This window comes from Denticeps clupeoides, chromosome 4 (genome assembly GCF_900700375.1).
Source record: "Denticeps clupeoides chromosome 4, fDenClu1.1, whole genome shotgun sequence".
NCBI classification, from domain to species: domain Eukaryota; kingdom Metazoa; phylum Chordata; class Actinopteri; order Clupeiformes; family Denticipitidae; genus Denticeps; species Denticeps clupeoides.
The window spans coordinates 11,227,221-11,243,642 of record NC_041710.1 but is presented as its reverse complement, the minus strand read 5'-3'; the positions used below and the strand labels follow the sequence as shown (position 1 = coordinate 11,243,642).

Below are 16,422 nucleotides of genomic sequence, written 5' to 3'. Positions count from 1 at the left end.
AACACCCCATGATGAAATGTTTGATCAAAGCGGCTGTGAATCTTCTGAATTGAATCTCAAACACACAAGATGTCCAGTGTAAATAATTCACATTTGATTTACAGCATTTATCAGATGCCCTTATCCAGAGCAACATAGTTACGGGGACAGTCCCCTAGGAGAAAGTCTGTTCTTTTGTGATCTTAAAGGCATCTGCTGAACTGCATTTGGGATGTTTTGTTATGTCAGGGTCAACACTGAACAAATGTGGCCTAAACTAAAAGAACTACAGTACAGGCCAAAAGTTTGGACTTCTCATTTTCTTTGTTTACTTTATTTTCATGAACATTTACATTGGTAGATTCTCACTGAAGGCATCAAAACTATGAATGAACACGTGGAGTTATGTACTTAACAAAAAAAGGTGAAATAACCGAAAACATGTTTTATAGTCTAGTTTCTTCAAAATAGCCACCCTTTGCTCTGATTGTGCAAAGCAATACTCTTGGCATTCTCTCGATGAGCTTCAAGAGGTTCACCTGAAATGGTTTTCAAGTATTCTTGAAGGAGTTCCCAGAGGTGTTTAGCACTTGTTGGCCCCTTTGCCTTCACTCTGCGGTCCAGCTCACCCCAAACCATCTCGATTGGGTTCAAGTCTGGTGACTGTGGAGGTCAGGTCTCCACTTTTTGCTAAGTACATAACTCCACACGTGTTCATTCATAGTTTTGATGCCTTCAGTGAGAATCTACCAATGTAAATTGTCATGAATATAAAGAAAACACATTGAATAAGAAGGTGTGTCCAAACTTTTGACCTGTACTGTATGTAACTAAAAAAAAATAATTTCATTATATAATGTATACCTGTACATAAATTGAGACATTTTAACCATTGCTTCATTGTATTACATATGTATTAAATTATACATGACAACTGTGGTGAGTGTATAAGAAGGACAGTTTTTTTACACCGACAGACATGGAGACATAGATTCATGTGAAATCTATAAACTGTCACTTTTTGGCAATAGATAATCATTTTATTTCTCCCAAAATATTGACCGCAATTATTATGCAAACTCTTAGTCAGAGACGTAAACATCTGAAAAAGTACTATGATATTATGGGACCCTCGTGTGATTGGACTGAAACGCCCGTCCATAGGTAAGCCTGCCAGCGGGTGTGGGCAGGGTGGTGGTGACGTCATCCCTGGCATGAGACACTCGGGGGCGCGTGGAGGGGGGGCAGTCGGACCGAGATCCGCCGCCCGGCACCATGGCTGCCATGTTGAAGAGGAAGTGATTCCTGTCCGCCTCCCAAGAAAGCGGACTTTCACCACGGACGCGGCCCTCGGCCCGGGGCGATCCGCTTGCCGCGGTTGGCAGAAAGGGGCAGCGAGGCGTCGCTCACCGACCTTCACGTCCGCGTCCGCTGCAGCTGCCGACGGCCCGGTGTTGGTGCTGTGAGGTTCCCCATACGAGATCCGCGGAAGATGGCGGACCCGGCGGAGTGCAGTATAAAAGTCATGTGCCGATTTAGGCCCCTGAACAGTTCCGAGGTGACCAGAGGTGACAAGTACATACCCAAATTTCAAGGGGAAGATACTGTTGTCGTCGCGGTAAGTTATTGTCTTTTTGTCTAATCGGTGACTTCTTTTCACCAGACCGGCCTACGGGCTTGTCAGAGCCGGGCTGAGTCGGTGTTGTGCCGACGTCGCACTCCCCGTAGGAAATATGTGTCGTCGTTCGTTTCTGAAGCCAGACCAATTCATTTATTACCCCCACAAGTGAGTTTAGATTGGGTTTCTTTTTCAGTCTCCACTCTCCTTCGTACCTTGAGTGGCAAAAAGGACACCCACCCATATATATATATATATATATAGCAGTGGGGTGTGACAGATAAATACATATAAATGCAGCGAGGGTCTTTACATCTGTCTCATAAAGTTAGTCTCTTGCCATCGGTGATGGGCAGGTCGTGTTTTTTTGGCAGTGGGGTGCGAAAGAGAATTTCCGGCGGGGAGTCATATTTTGCCACAACACCATTTCGCACGACCCTAACAGGGTTGGCCGGCTAACTTTTAGCTAAATAACGAGCGACTCGGAATGCACGGGTCCTTTGTCATTCATTTATTTGCCACGTCATGTCAAATGAGCAAGTTGGTGAAATTGGGGTTCTTGCATAGGCGCGCTACAAAAAAATGCTAAAAGTCTCTTTGGGTGCGGGAACAGTCGCCGAGCGATGACAATGGCACTTGTCCGCAGGGACTCAACTCAGCTGTCCCGCGGACGTGGACCGTCCTCGAACAGCAGCCCCAGAAATACTGTTTAATAAACGAATGTGATGCTAGCTGCTGATAGCTAACCGGCCGGGGCTGTGGCTAACAGAAGATGACACACGCAGTATTTCGCCATTGTTTTAAGTTTTTTTTTTTAATCACTAATAATGGCACAGTCGCGCACGCTGGAGTGCCAAATTAGCTCCTTAATGTTACGTCCATTTTTTATTTCAAATTTATTTCTTTTACTTAATTCCTTTGTCGTTAGCATATCTGCTAGTTGTCTGAGGTAAGGGCTCATCCCACGTTGACCTTCCAATCGGTTGTTGTCATTTTTTGCTACGTCGGGCACCGCTAACAAAATAATGAGCATTTGTGCACAGGAACTTCGCGAACATGTAGAATAAATGTGCCGTTTCATCAAATAATGGAAGCCCGAGAGCAGTAAACCTTGAATGGTATCTGGCAGATTCGTTTCTGATTATTGATGCAGAGGATTCTGCAAGGTGGTGAATGCGGGGAAGGGCATCGCCCTTCCAGACCCGTTGGAGAAAATGTGGATGTGTGGTGTACTTTAATCGCCTTTATTGAAAACGTGTCTCAGCGTTCTGATGTGCAATGTATTTACTCTGCATGCTTCTGTGTTTAGCATGCATTTGATTAGTAACCCATGCGCAAAAGTAATTTCTTTCTGCTTCATGTCAGCTGATTTAAAAAAAACACACCTTTATATGTGCGTACAAAAATAATTGCACTATGCTTGTAAAAAGACACCCCAAGAGCAAGAGTCTTGTTTTAAACAATGGTCGTATTCAGACTGGGTGTATTTAGACAGGTCCTGTGAAAGGCATATGATCTTCAGTGTGATGTTCTGGGCATTTGTAATCTCCTAAGGGAAAATACTCCAAAATCCATTTGGGAAAGGAGAAATGTTAATTATTCTTCAGGCAGTTTAAAGTTGATATTTTGCATCTCTCCCTATGAAGTCGGATTGTGTCAGAGAAATGGCATAGGTCTGAAATAATCTCAATTCCCAGGTCTTTTTTTAAAGACTCTGTAAGAGACTTTGAGCTGCATGTGCACAATTCTGCAGCCATGTATTGCTTCCACATAGGCTGTAAGATGTGAGCGAGTGGTTGTGGCCGGGTACGCCTTTCCCATCATTAATAGCATGATCTAATTTCCTGCCCAGGCCTTGGCCTAAGATTGGAACAGTGTTGTCGGTGACCTCATACTGTAGGCCCAGCCCTGCGAGCTCGTCATCTGTCGGGATTTTAAGACATATTTGTTCCGTGGAATGAAACGTTAAGGTTCTTCCTGAGATACTCAAAATAAATACAGAAAATATGTAATGCTGCTTTGTGACAGTGACCGTTGTGAATTGAACAGTAATTTGAGGCCAGGCGTAATCCTCTGCATGGAAGTCACAATGGAAACATGCAACTGCACTGTATAACATAAATTTAGTTTTGTATGTAATGTGGATATATTGTGACCATCTGTGTGCATTTCCATTTTTTTAAATGTATTTTTGTAACACCAACTCAGTAATAGGCAGTTTCTGAGTGAACGGAAAAATGTTGTCATTCCTACTAATTTTTTTGCTGGTTGCAAATAATTTTAATTATTTTTGTACTTCCATGGCACTTTTGTTAATGATGTTTCAGGGAGCAGAAGGACTTTACACACAATCATTCTTATATCAGTATTGTCTAATATATGATAATTTTTTTTAAACAACTAGACAACTGAAATACGTCAATTCTCCATACCATGTAGATGTACTTTATGAAAACCTGTTTGTGTTGTTTACTTGGACCCCCTAATTACCATGAGCTGCTATGTCTGGCATTGTTCTTGTGTTTTTTGAGCTAAAGACGACAAGCATTTGTGTTCTGTGGATGTTTAAGCTCTATCTTCATTAAAATACTTTGAATTTAATGCAGGCGTTTTCTGAATTTCATGCTCAACAGTCACATTAACCTGACGTGAAGACTGATCCATTGTGGCATGCTTTGTTTTCTGGCTGTACCTAGGTTGCTTGTTTGAAGGGGAGACGTGTCACTACGCTGTTGTGTACTGGTGATTTAGAGCACGTAACCCTGCCTTTCTCCCAGTGTGGCTGACAGGTTCTCTGTATGAACTGGCTGTGCAGGAAGGGAGTTGCCTGCTGCTTTATTTTGTGCGGCTGTGTGTGTGTGTGTGTGTGTGTTCATGCTTTCCTCTTTTAAAGAGCCTGTTTTTCTACTGGTCTGTGCCTCTGAGCCCTCTGGGTAATCCCTACTGGAACCGTCCTAGCAACCAGCTGTTCCACCAATAAATGAGATGCACCATGTAAGCCTCTTGGACCAGATATGATGATGACTTCCACTTTTTTTTTAGAAAATGTATTTGTTCCACGTTAAACCGTAGCTGTGACTTGTCTGATAAGTGCTGTTGTAGACATCCCTGAGTAGCACTGTCTGCTTCTGTAATATCATGTCACCTTTCCCAGCTTGGTGTGAAAGGAGGAGGAAGAGGTGTTGCTGCTATGCCTGGGGACAAGGGCAGGTCTGTGTTTGATGTAGCTGGATAACAACCAGCATGTGGCCCTTCTGTTTGGTGTCTACAGAACACTTCTGAGTGAGAGATTTACCTCCATAATGTCAGGCATCTGTAATGGCACGAGTAGTCGTACTCTATAGTTGTTTTTGTCTAAAATGGAGTCCATCCATCCATTACTAACTCACTGCAGAGGGTGTGTAGGACATCGGTAAATATGAACATGAGCCCAGCCTACATTTTGTTTATGCTGGTCTAAATGTGTGTTTTGTGTGCATTAGTGAAGTCGTGTATACGGTGTGTCCTTGGAGATTCAGGCAAGTGTGAATTATTCACACGTCCATTACAGTCTCAGTCGCATGGGAGGAAGATCTCCTCATACACAGTCCAATCCAACAACAAAAGCAGAAATAATTTTGTCTGCAGTAGCATGTCCCTTTTTGCTTTTTTGTATCTTCATGATCTATAAATTTGCTACATGGTTTTACTTGATTGATTTGCGAATGTATTGACCACCTTTTTTCCATTAGCATAGATATATTCCCCATCACCTCCAACTCAATCCCACCAAAACTGAACTAATATTCATTCCAGCAGATTCTTCACCACATCAGGATCTTGCTATTTACCTAGACAACTCGCAGCTCTCTCCTTCTGCAACAGCCCGCAACCTTGGCGTAACAATAGACAACCAACTCTCCTTCTCAACTCACATCAGCAATCTTTCCCGCTCATGTAGATTCCTTCTCTACAATATCAGACGAATCCGCCCTTACCTGTCAACCCAGGCCACCCAACTACTGGTTCAGTCCTTAGTAATCTCACGACTGGACTACTGCAACTCCCTTCTAGCTGGCCTACCACTATGTACCATCCGACCTCTACAACTCATACAAAATGCAGCAGCACGACTGATCTTCAACCTTCCCCAAATTCTCCCATACCACCCCTCTGCTACGTTCCCTTCACTGGCTCCCAGTAGCTGCACGCATCAGGTTCAAAATACTGATGCTGGCCTACAAAGCCAAACATGGAGTAGCACCATCCTACCTCACAGCCCTTATTACACCTCGCACTGCACCTTGTATACTCCGAGCCTCCAGTACTGCTCGCCTGGTCCCTCCATCTCTGAAGGTAAAAGGAAAACATTCATCTAGACTCTTCTCCGTCTTGGCCCCTCGGTGGTGGAATGAACTTCCCCTCGAGGTCAGAACAGCTCAGTCACTGAGCACCTTCAAACGACAGCTCAAGACCTTCCTCTTTAAAGAATATTTAGATTAAATTGTAATTTTCTTGTCAAACTTTGTGTACAGAATCTACAACAGAGTGAATTAAATAGATGTATTCATAGTTGGGGTCCTAGTGAACCGGAATTGATCTCTTCATCGATGGTAACTTGAAAGCACGTTGTAAGTCGCTCTGGATAAGGGCGTCTGCCAAATGCCGTAAATGTAAATGTAAATGTAAATATATTAATCTTTCAGTCTCGTTTAAGTCTTTAGCCACTGTAAATTGTCTTGCTTGGTTTTTGAGAATTGCTCTTCATCTGTGAGAAAAATCAGACAAAAGGTGAATTGTTGACTGTCAAATTGTGCAGGAGCACTGAACTCAGTTTATTTTTTAGACAATACATTAGATTTCAAAAATTGCATAGTTTGCAAATTCAGTTGATCTTCTGGTAATAACATGAAGCATGTCATGACGATGACAGGATAAAACGGTGGTGCACAATCACAGAGTTTATTCCAAATTATATATATATATCGCAGGTTATGGTCAAATAACAATTAGTGATTCCACGTCTTAGCACAGAGACTGAATTTTTGTGTACTGGTGATTTAGAGCACGTAACCCTGCCTCTCCCAATTGTTTTTGTAAGATTAACCTTTTAAACAGTGGCACAGGCATTATAAAGTGTCTGTGAAAATGCCAGGATGGACTCTATTAATAGCACTTCTGCATTGAGACATGACCAACAGATCAAATGCTGGCATCAGGTGACCGTCATCTGAAATAAATCACAAAATTCTACGGCTGTGTTGTTCTGATTGCTTAGGTAGTCATGGAGGGCAAGCATCCTGAGGTTTAGGGCGTGGCATTGCACATGATGCATCTGTTCAGGATCAACATATTTGCTTTACTTTGTGGGGCACTGAATATCTTTATGAGATTATATGTGGTCTGTCGTCCTCAGGGTAAACCCTATGTGTTTGATCGTGTGCTCCAGTCCAACACCACACAGGAGCAAGTATACAATTCCTGCGCTCAGAAGATTGTGAAAGGTTTGTTCTTGACGCCAATCTTACACTCTTAAAAAAATAATGCATACATACATGAACATGATCACCAAATATCTATATTTTTTCTCTTTACTAGATGTTCTGGAGGGGTACAATGGTACCATATTTGCCTATGGTCAAACGTCTTCAGGCAAAACTCACACAATGGAGGTGTGTATCTAAAAATATATTTATGTTCAGCGGGCACTCGCACCTTTTGCAATGGAAATTTTAGACCCGTGGGTTTGATGACAATATTAAACAACATTAAAGTTTTATAAAAAAAACCTTTATTGGATTGTACACAAAGCCTTTCCAAAGTTTTACTCTAGTTTGTGTACTGTTAATGTCTGTCCAGTGAAACGTGTCAGGAAAAAAGTCTGACAATTTTATTCCACTTTTACCCCGTTCTACTGTACATCGTATTTGAATCCTATCTGTATAAAGTTATTCTGCAATACATGTCTTTCTTTTTACTTGTTTATTCGCTTGGCTCTGTTCAACAGGGAAATCTCCATGACACAGATTGTATGGGAATCATCCCCAGGATAGTGCAGGATATTTTTAACTACATCTACTCCATGGATGAGAACCTGGAGTTTCATATCAAAGTAAGTACACCCAACTACCACTGCAGCAACCCCTTACCCGCCTTACATAGACGTGACGTGATATAGACCTGTCCATAATTCTGCAGGCTCAGAAACCCATCAGTGTTTGTACAGATATATAAAATGTCTCCTTTGTGTATAGTGTGTGTTTGAATTTTTTCTTCTAACTATCAGAGAACCCTTCACATGAAAGGGTCTCGTATCAAAGCCCCTCTGAATTTTCTGAGTATATGTGCAGTGTAGTCTGACAGAAGGTCCTTACATCTTTTGCAGGTGTCATACTTTGAGATTTATCTGGATAAGATCCGGGATCTTTTGGACGGTGAGTTCACTCATTTCAAATCATTCTCTTGTTCAATGTACCATTACTACCGATCACTATGTTATGCTTAGCTATATTTGTTCTCGCTGCATAGTTTATTACTTCACCCTATTACCCTATGGCTTGCTTGAATGTGAAACATTAAATTGTACCTTTGACAGTGTGTGTGATTTTAATCTCTTATTTGCTTAATAATCATAGTGTCAAAGACAAACTTGTCAGTACATGAAGACAAGAACAGGGTTCCATATGTCAAGGTGAGTTGGAAGTTTTGTATGTTTCACAAAATTTTACAGTTTGGAAAGATGTAAGTGAAAGCCTTGAATGTGAATGGAAGTGCTCATGATAATGTGTTTCTTTTTGGATTATTTAGGGATGTACAGAGAGGTTTGTTTGCAGTCCAGATGAAGTTATGGACACCATTGATGAGGGGAAGTCCAACAGACATGTAGCAGTGACAAGTAAGCATAACAGATTCCACCCACATGCCCAGATTTTACATTCATGGGTCAATCATACCTAATTCTTCATAGAAAATAGTGAAGCATTTTCATAGTGGGGAGCATTACAATATACAATACCTTTTAAGATGCTTGGTTCTTTGATACGTCCAAAAAGGAAGCAGTAGCTCCCAGACATTCTCTGTAATCTGTGAATTCCTATTCAGACATTCTCAGATGGTTCAGTTGATTGCCTGTGTGTGTGTGTGTGTTGCAGACATGAATGAGCACAGCTCCAGAAGTCACAGTATCTTCCTGATTAACGTGAAGCAGGAGAACACACAGACTGAACAGAAACTCAGTGGCAAACTCTACTTGGTTGACCTTGCTGGAAGTGAGAAGGTATGTGGCCAGTGTATCAGCATGTTTTCTTTTTGTGTGTGTCCTCTGTTTATTAATGCTTGTGTTCTCAGGTCAGTAAGACTGGTGCAGAGGGAGCTGTTCTTGATGAAGCCAAAAACATCAACAAGTCCCTGTCATCACTCGGAAATGTCATCTCAGCATTGGCTGAAGGCTCTGTAAGTGTCACACACGTGCGGACATTGACTGTGTGGTTTGGTTACTGAACACTGCCTGAACAATGGAAACACTGTATTACACACTTTTTTATTCTGTCTGTCAGATCTATGTACCATACAGAGACAGCAAGATGACTCGGATCCTCCAGGACTCTTTAGGTGGGAATTGCAGGACCACAATAGTCATCTGCTGCTCCCCGTCATCATTCAATGAGGCTGAGACCAAGTCCACTCTCATGTTTGGACAGAGGTTAGAAACATGCACTTACTGTTATAATTCTGCAGTATTTACATTTTTTTGGTAGATGTAATCCAGGTCATTAAATGTGTGGAAGAGCATCAGCTCACGCAATGTTTTTTGTGCAAAAATGAGTGTAATACAACCAAAGTCGATTATTACAGAGTATAGCTGATTGTTCTATTCTATATTGATAGTAAAATGTTTGTATCCGTGTGCTTTCAGAGCAAAGACTATTAAGAATACAGTTTGTGTGAATGTGGAGCTAACAGCAGAACAGTGGAAGAAGAAATATGAGAAGGAGAAAGAGAGAAACAAGACCCTACGGAACACCATTACCTGGTTGGAGAACGAGCTGAACCGTTGGAGGAATGGTGAGATTTACTCAGACACTCTTGCATAAACGTCTGTGCTTGTGTGCATGTCTACTGCCACACATGCTTATATTTACATTGACAAGTCTCTCTCACGCAGACATACACCTAAAAAAATTAATGCATTTTTATTTAATATTTTAGATAATTGTGGGCAATTCTAAATGAGAACATGTTTTGTCACAGGCGAAACTGTTCCTGTGGAGGAGCAGTACGATAAGGAGAAGGCGAATGTTGAGGCTCTGGATAACGCGTTGAATGATAAGCCCGCCTCCACCCCTGGACTGCCCAGCGTGCCTGGGGTACTAGGCAATCGTTTCACTGATGTGGAGAAGGAGAAGTGTGAGGTGGAGCTGACTAAACTCTACAAGCAACTTGATGACAAGGTTAGGGCACAAACTACACACAATCACAACATTGCTGCTCTATAGCTGATTCATGTTAACATGAATAAATCCAGCTCATTAAAACAGATGTATGTGTTTATCACAATTTTTTCATTTCCTGTTCCTCTGTAGGACGATGAGATCAACCAACAGTCTCAGCTTGTGGAGAAACTCAAGCAGCAGATGCTGGATCAGGAAGAGGTACGCCTGCTTGTGTTCTGTTGTCTTGTATATGATTGCTTGCACAATTGTGTCAATGTATTGTCCTCATTTTCTCTGTGTGTGTCGTAGCTGCTGGCATCCTCGAGGCGAGACCATGACAACCTGCAAGCTGAGCTGATGCGTCTCCAGCTGGAGAATGAGGCATCCAAAGAAGAGGTGAAGGAGGTTCTGCAAGCCCTGGAGGAGCTTGCTGTTAACTATGACCAGAAGAGCCAGGAGGTGGAGGACAAGAGCAAGGAGTTCGAGGCTCTCAGTGAAGAGCTGAACCAAAAATCGGTGAGGAAGCAGCAAGACCGTTAAAGAGGGAATTGGCAGGGAGCAGATCCATGGCATACCTTTCATTCCTAAACCAGTACTCTGGAGCAATCGGCCAGGCCAGATTTGAAACTTTCACTGACACCATATAAGACCTGAAAGCTAGCTGCAGCCACAGAATAGTGTGTATGTGTCTGTCGTGGATTTGTTTTTAATTCTCTTTGTCCTGTCTTTCTCAGACCATTTTGACGTCTATAGACTCTGAGCTCCAGAAGCTGAAGGAGATGACCAACCACCAGAAGAAGAGGGTGACTGAGATGATGTCTTCACTCCTAAAGGATCTGGCCGAGATTGGCATTGCTGTGGGCAGCAATGATGTCAAGGTAAAACATCAGTGCTGATGTTGGGGTCAAAGCATGGTGATCTCCAAAATTTGAGTTCTTTAAATGGCGTTTGTATAATATCTGGTGTGGGTCTGAGCTCAAAGACATTTTCCCCATCAGTTGGTGAGAAAGCTCTTTGTCTTCTGCAGCAGCATGAGAGCAGTGGCCTGATTGATGAGGAGTTCACAGTCGCCCGTCTCTACATCAGTAAGCTCAAGTCTGAGGTGAAGACTATGGTCAAGCGCTGCAAGCAGCTGGAGAGCACCCAGTCAGAGAGCAACAAGAAGATGGACGAGAATGAGAAGGAGCTTGCTGCCTGTCAGCTTCGCATATCGCAGGTCTGAAGTTACAGTAAATGTAACACATCTTAATAAAGTAGCTGGTTGTGATTGGGATCTTCATGGTTCCACATGCTACCTGAAGACAGTAAAATGCGAGTGTTAAAATACCTGGAACCTGTGTACAACCCATATGGGCTTGGTACCTGGGAAGGGGCGGAGTCAATATTTAATCAAAGTTCATTTTAAATCTTACAAGAGTCTTAAAGGTCTTATTAAAAGTTTTCACCCGGGTTTGCAAAATTCCTTTTTCTCACCTATTAACTTCTTTCTGGTCTTGTTTTGTCTTTCTTTCAGCATGAAGCTAAGATTAAGTCTCTGACTGAGTACCTGCAGAACGTTGAGCTGAAGAAAAGACAGCTGGAGGAGAATGTGGACTCGCTCAATGAGGAGCTGGTGAAGCTCAGTGCTCAGGGTGAGTTCCCAAATGCACACAAAACAAACTGCAGTTTAGTCCTGCAGGCTACAACTGGTTAAGCCATTTTTGTCTTCTCTCAATATTCATGCAGAGAAAGTCCATGCCATGGAGAAGGAGAATGAGATTCAGTCTGCAAATGAAGTCAAGGTAAGAATAGATCCAATTGTGTAGAGGAAATAATTGGCTCTCATTGTTGTCTTGACTGTAACCCCACACAGAAGAAACACTTTCTTGTCTTGCCCATTTAAATATCAATCATGCATTTGTCATGCATGTCTCATAGACAATGAGCATCATACTTTCCCCCCAATTAGCTATGTCCAGTACTCCAGTTGAGGGGGGTGTCATCCCCCCTGAAATAAAGTCAAAACCATCCCCCTTCTAAAAACGAACATTCCGCCCATTGTACTAGTTTATCAATGAATGCATAGGCCTTTTGAGTAAAATACCGTGAGGTGAGAAGGCATGCGCAAATAATGTGCATATAGGCAGATGCTAAGTGTGCCACAAAAACTAGTTCTTAAACTAGTTTGTATTAATGTGTCTTTATATGAGAATTTTCCTGCGTAGCAAAGCCTCTTAAATAATAATAATAATATTGTCCCATAAATTTCCTGTTTCACTACAAAAGGCAACAGGGACAATAATCGGCAGGTTCACCACACATATTTAAAGGTAACGTCGTAAAACGTGACTTTCATTGAGTTTAACCTCATCACCATGATACCTCATCACTATCCCCCCTGGTTTTTTTTTTTTACAACTTGACACTGGTTATGCATAATAACATGCAAAATACAGACTAAAGCATTCCACTACTGATGATGATTTTAGGAGGCTGTGGAGAAACAGATCCAGAGCCACAGAGAGACTCATCAGAAACAGATCAGCAGCTTGAGAGATGAGCTGGACAAGAAGGAGAAACTCATCACAGAACTCCAGGAGTGAGTGCACACACTTCATAAACTGCATGAACAAAATTAAAATCTAGATCACCAAGCTCACACTCTAGACCACTCTTAATAGTTAAACAGTGGCTTACTGCATACTGGTTTCAGATTAACAAATCATGTTATTGATACAGTACAAACTAAACCGTTTTCCACCCCGACTGGATTTTCAGTCTAAATCAGAAGATCATGCTTGAACAAGAGCGTCTCAGAGTGGAGCATGAGAAGCTGAAATCCACTGACCAGGAGAAAAGCCGCAAGCTTCATGATCTCACGTATGTTACTTTCAAACAAACTTGATGACAACCACTGATCCCTCTGCTCCTACAAAGATTTTGTAAATGAATCCATGCATGCTTGTCTGCAGGGTGATGCAGGACCGTAGGGAGCAGGCCAGACAGGATCTGAAAGGTCTGGAGGAGACTGTGGTAAGTTGTCAATACAGAGCAGTTCACCATGTTTTAGGTTTTCACACTAGTGCATGTTTGTCAAAATCACTTCTGAGTTGAGAAATAAGTCAAAAGTGTATCTGTCTTTCAAAGGCAAAAGAACTCCAGACTTTGCACAACCTCAGGAAGCTCTTTGTTCAGGACCTGGCAACTCGAGTTAAAAAGGTACTGAGTTTTATGCAACGGAGAGAATGTTTCTGCATAGTGTAAAGGTATTTAATCGATCCCATGACTTCCATATTGCCTCTGTATTCTCCCTGATTATGAATACGTTTGTGTGATTTGTTTAGAGTGCAGAGATGGACTCGGATGACACAGGAGGCAGTGCTGCTCAGAAGCAGAAGATCTCTTTTCTGGAGAACAATCTAGAACAGCTCACCAAGGTCCACAAGCAGGTCGGTTCCTTACAGAAGGGAGACACCTTATAGAAGGGAGTGTTATAACTATTCCCTTGCAAGGTTATTAGAAAAGTGCACTTAGGAACTGGAAAGCCATTAAGTCATTCAAATTTGGATTTTCCTCTAGTGTTGGTGTTTTTCCCACCTTTTGAAAAATCAGTTTTGTATTGTTAGTCTCCTCTGTCACCAGTAGGAATTATGATTCTGCCTTTTTCACTTATGTCGGAGCTTTATGTTGGACTCCATTTCCATGTAATTCTTCATGTTTGTCCCCCCTTCCTTTTGTCTGATAGCTGGTGCGTGATAATGCAGACCTGCGCTGTGAGCTGCCTAAACTGGAGAAGCGCCTGCGGGCGACAGCGGAGCGAGTGAAGGCTCTGGAATCTGCACTGAAGGAGGCCAAAGAGAATGCGGTGCGTGACCGCAAACGCTACCAGCAGGAAGTGGACCGCATCAAAGAGGCCATCAAAACCAGGACCAGCAGAGGCCACTCGGCACAGATCGGTGAATGTCATTTTCCACACTTTCTCACACACAGTTATTTGTGAGGATGTGATGTATATTACACGTTTCACTTCCTTAAGTTAACACAAATTGTATACCAATAACCCTAACTAAATTCCAATCTTTAAGCTCTAGTGATGTTTTATTGATGCTTATCAATGTATCATCTGTTCCTCTCCAGCTAAGCCTGTCCGGCCAGGCCAGCCCCACGTGGCGTCTCCCACTCAACCCAATGTTGTGCGCGGTGGAGGTGGCTTCCATCAGAACAGCCAATCAGTTTGGGGAGGTGGAGGCAAGCAGGAAAAAAAGTGAGTGTCGTGTCTGCATGACACCTCTTGAATTGATTGCAGTTATCTTCATTTTGGTCTCCCCAATAAGTTTCTCTGCAAACTCCAACTTCCAAATTCTGCATCTTGGGTGATACTCCCACAAGCCAATACATTATCCTAGTTCTCAAGAAGCTTCATTGGTTGCCCCTCTGTGTGACCTGCTTCATATCGCCACTCTCAGATCTTCCTCTGCCACTCATCATATTGTTTCTTCTGCCCGTCTTATCACCATGGAGAACAGAGCTTTCAGTCGCTCTGCTCCTTGGCTGTGGAACTCGTGCCATTAGGAGTTTAGATTCTCTTCCCTTATTTAGGCTAAGGCTCAGAACTATTGTTTAAATGGATTTACTCACTTAAACACAGATTTTAATTGTTGTCATATTATACGTAATGTTCTGATATTCTATTTTTTTTTTTTTTTTTATTCTGAAGACTACATTGGATTTTAGAAAGGCACCTTGAAATAAAATGTATTCTTATTATGTTAAAATTGATAATGTTCCCAGATTGTCATCATGATTTAATTTTTTTGTTTCTCAGCAGCTGAAGATTGGATGCAAGGGATGGGCTCCAAGATGAAACTGAAGATACCACCATTGGAAAGCTTTCATTCCATTTACATTATCCCACTCATGTGGGTGCACAGGAGCAGTTTTGAATATCATAATTTGTACAGTTTCATTTTCCCCTCACTGTTTCTTTCAGAAAAAGAAAAAAATATTTTAGAGATTATTTAATTCCAACTGACTTTTACCTGATCTGAAGTATAATGTTAATGTTGGCGCTTGTAAATGAATAATCAGCACCCTGGTTCACAGTTGGTCAGGAAGGACACAATAAGCACATCTGTGTGGAAACAAGATGCTCCTTCAGCACTCGATTTCAAGCTCACTTAATCACACCTGAACGATTCACCTACCTGATCATGCCAGAGGGAGATTGATCACGCAGGCTCCACCCACTGAGCCTGAACAGAACAGGGTCCTCCCAGCTTGGCTCATAACTGCTGAAACTCACCTGTGATGAGTCTGAATCTGATCATTTGGAATGGCTTAATGGGAATCCAGCACCACAGTTTTCATTGTACAACCAAAAAAAACGTATAAGAGAATGTTTCTGCATGTGAATTCTGATGGGAGGGGGTCCAAAGGTGAAGGGATTTAAAATTCTGGAAGGTTTTGTTCATGGTCCCCTTTGTCTCCTGTCCACAGAGCTATGCTCGTGATTTTATGAAGTAGTGAGAAGAGGTGTTTCTCCTGTAACTAAAATGCTTTGAACGTAAAGAGCGGAGGGTAGACTTTAAGGACATTTCTAGACCAGGACAGGAGTATTCGGAAGATGCTGTAGTGTCCTGTCCCAGCTTTTCTCTACTCATTAACTTAAATGGCCTTTTCGCAACAGGTCTTTACCACTCTTGATTTTAGAGGTTTTAAAGTTTTAACTCTTACATGTCCATTTTTCAGTTAAGACCAACTTTTTCCCATGTATTTGTTTGCATGTTTTTTCCTTTTGCGTGTTGTGTGTGGCATTTTCATTGACTTGCTTGACAGAACCAAAAGAGTGCTTTTATTGTGTTGAAGTTGTTTTGCCACGCCCTTACCACTGATCAGCAAGTCAGATGAGCAAGGGTGGCATTTTGGTTTTGAGTATGTGGTGATGGTGCCAGTGCACTGAAATGGATGTTGGGATTTTGAAGATATTGAAGCCTTTTTTGTAAACTATTTCTAATCATCATTTCTAATTATTTTGTGGGGTACTTTTCTACATGTTCTGTCATTTATTATTTCAACCATTCTTAGTGTAGCACGGGACCTCTAAACCACGCGTAAATGCAATACTGATTGATCATCAATAGAATTAGGATTTAATTTAATTTTGAGCTAGTATTGATCATCAGCCTGATTGTCATGATGAGAATTCCTCCTTTGCTTGCACAAGGAGTGTGAACTGAAGCACTTTAAATGGTTATACTGCAAGTTTCACAACATGCAATACCTGTCAGGTGCTTTTTGAATTCTTTCTTCCAGGAATTAAAAAACAAAAAAAACTCTACCATCACCCAAAGCAGCGGTCCTTTCACTAGGGTTTGGTGGCCAGGACACGCTGAGGTTTTAGTTTTCATATACATGTAACCCGTACTGGTAAAGGTA

General features: G+C 41.9%; 1 protein-coding gene across 3 annotated transcripts; it reads left to right on the top strand.

Annotated features, from left to right (window-relative positions):
* The first annotated feature begins 1,198 nt into the window (after positions 1–1,198).
* Positions 1,199–15,371, top strand: LOC114788415 (kinesin-1 heavy chain). 3 transcript variants are annotated; one of them, XM_028976970.1, is made up of 26 exons: positions 1,199–1,597; positions 6,993–7,080; positions 7,175–7,248; positions 7,584–7,688; positions 7,962–8,010; positions 8,212–8,267; positions 8,384–8,471; positions 8,728–8,852; positions 8,924–9,028; positions 9,133–9,278; positions 9,492–9,640; positions 9,827–10,026; positions 10,159–10,227; positions 10,318–10,524; positions 10,743–10,886; positions 11,039–11,224; positions 11,522–11,639; positions 11,734–11,789; positions 12,477–12,586; positions 12,766–12,867; positions 12,960–13,020; positions 13,135–13,206; positions 13,332–13,436; positions 13,733–13,943; positions 14,125–14,251; positions 14,813–15,371. In XM_028976970.1, exons 1-26 carry the CDS (start codon positions 1,472–1,474, stop codon positions 14,817–14,819), a joined length of 2,886 nt encoding a protein of 961 aa, XP_028832803.1. In that variant the 5' UTR covers positions 1,199–1,471; the 3' UTR covers positions 14,820–15,371. The 3 variants fall into 3 exon arrangements, with proteins under 3 accessions (XP_028832803.1, XP_028832804.1, XP_028832801.1); XM_028976971.1 differs by having other exon boundaries at positions 11,036–11,224; positions 14,816–15,371; XM_028976968.1 differs by having other exon boundaries at positions 11,036–11,224.
* Positions 15,372–16,422: the final 1,051 nt, after the last annotated feature.

What these genes read in the sequence shown, in the direction of transcription:
- LOC114788415 (XM_028976968.1), top strand. Translation starts at nt 1,472, where the DNA reads ATGGCGGACCCGGCGGAGTGCAGTATAAAAGTCATGTGCCGATTTAGG. An exon ending in ACAGGGTTCCATATGTCAAG is followed by an intron (nt 8,268 to 8,383) that starts GTGAGTTGGAAG and finishes TGGATTATTTAG; the next exon opens with GGATGTACAGAGAGGTTTGT. An exon ending in AGATGCTGGATCAGGAAGAG is followed by an intron (nt 10,228 to 10,317) that starts GTACGCCTGCTT and finishes TGTGTGTCGTAG; the next exon opens with CTGCTGGCATCCTCGAGGCG.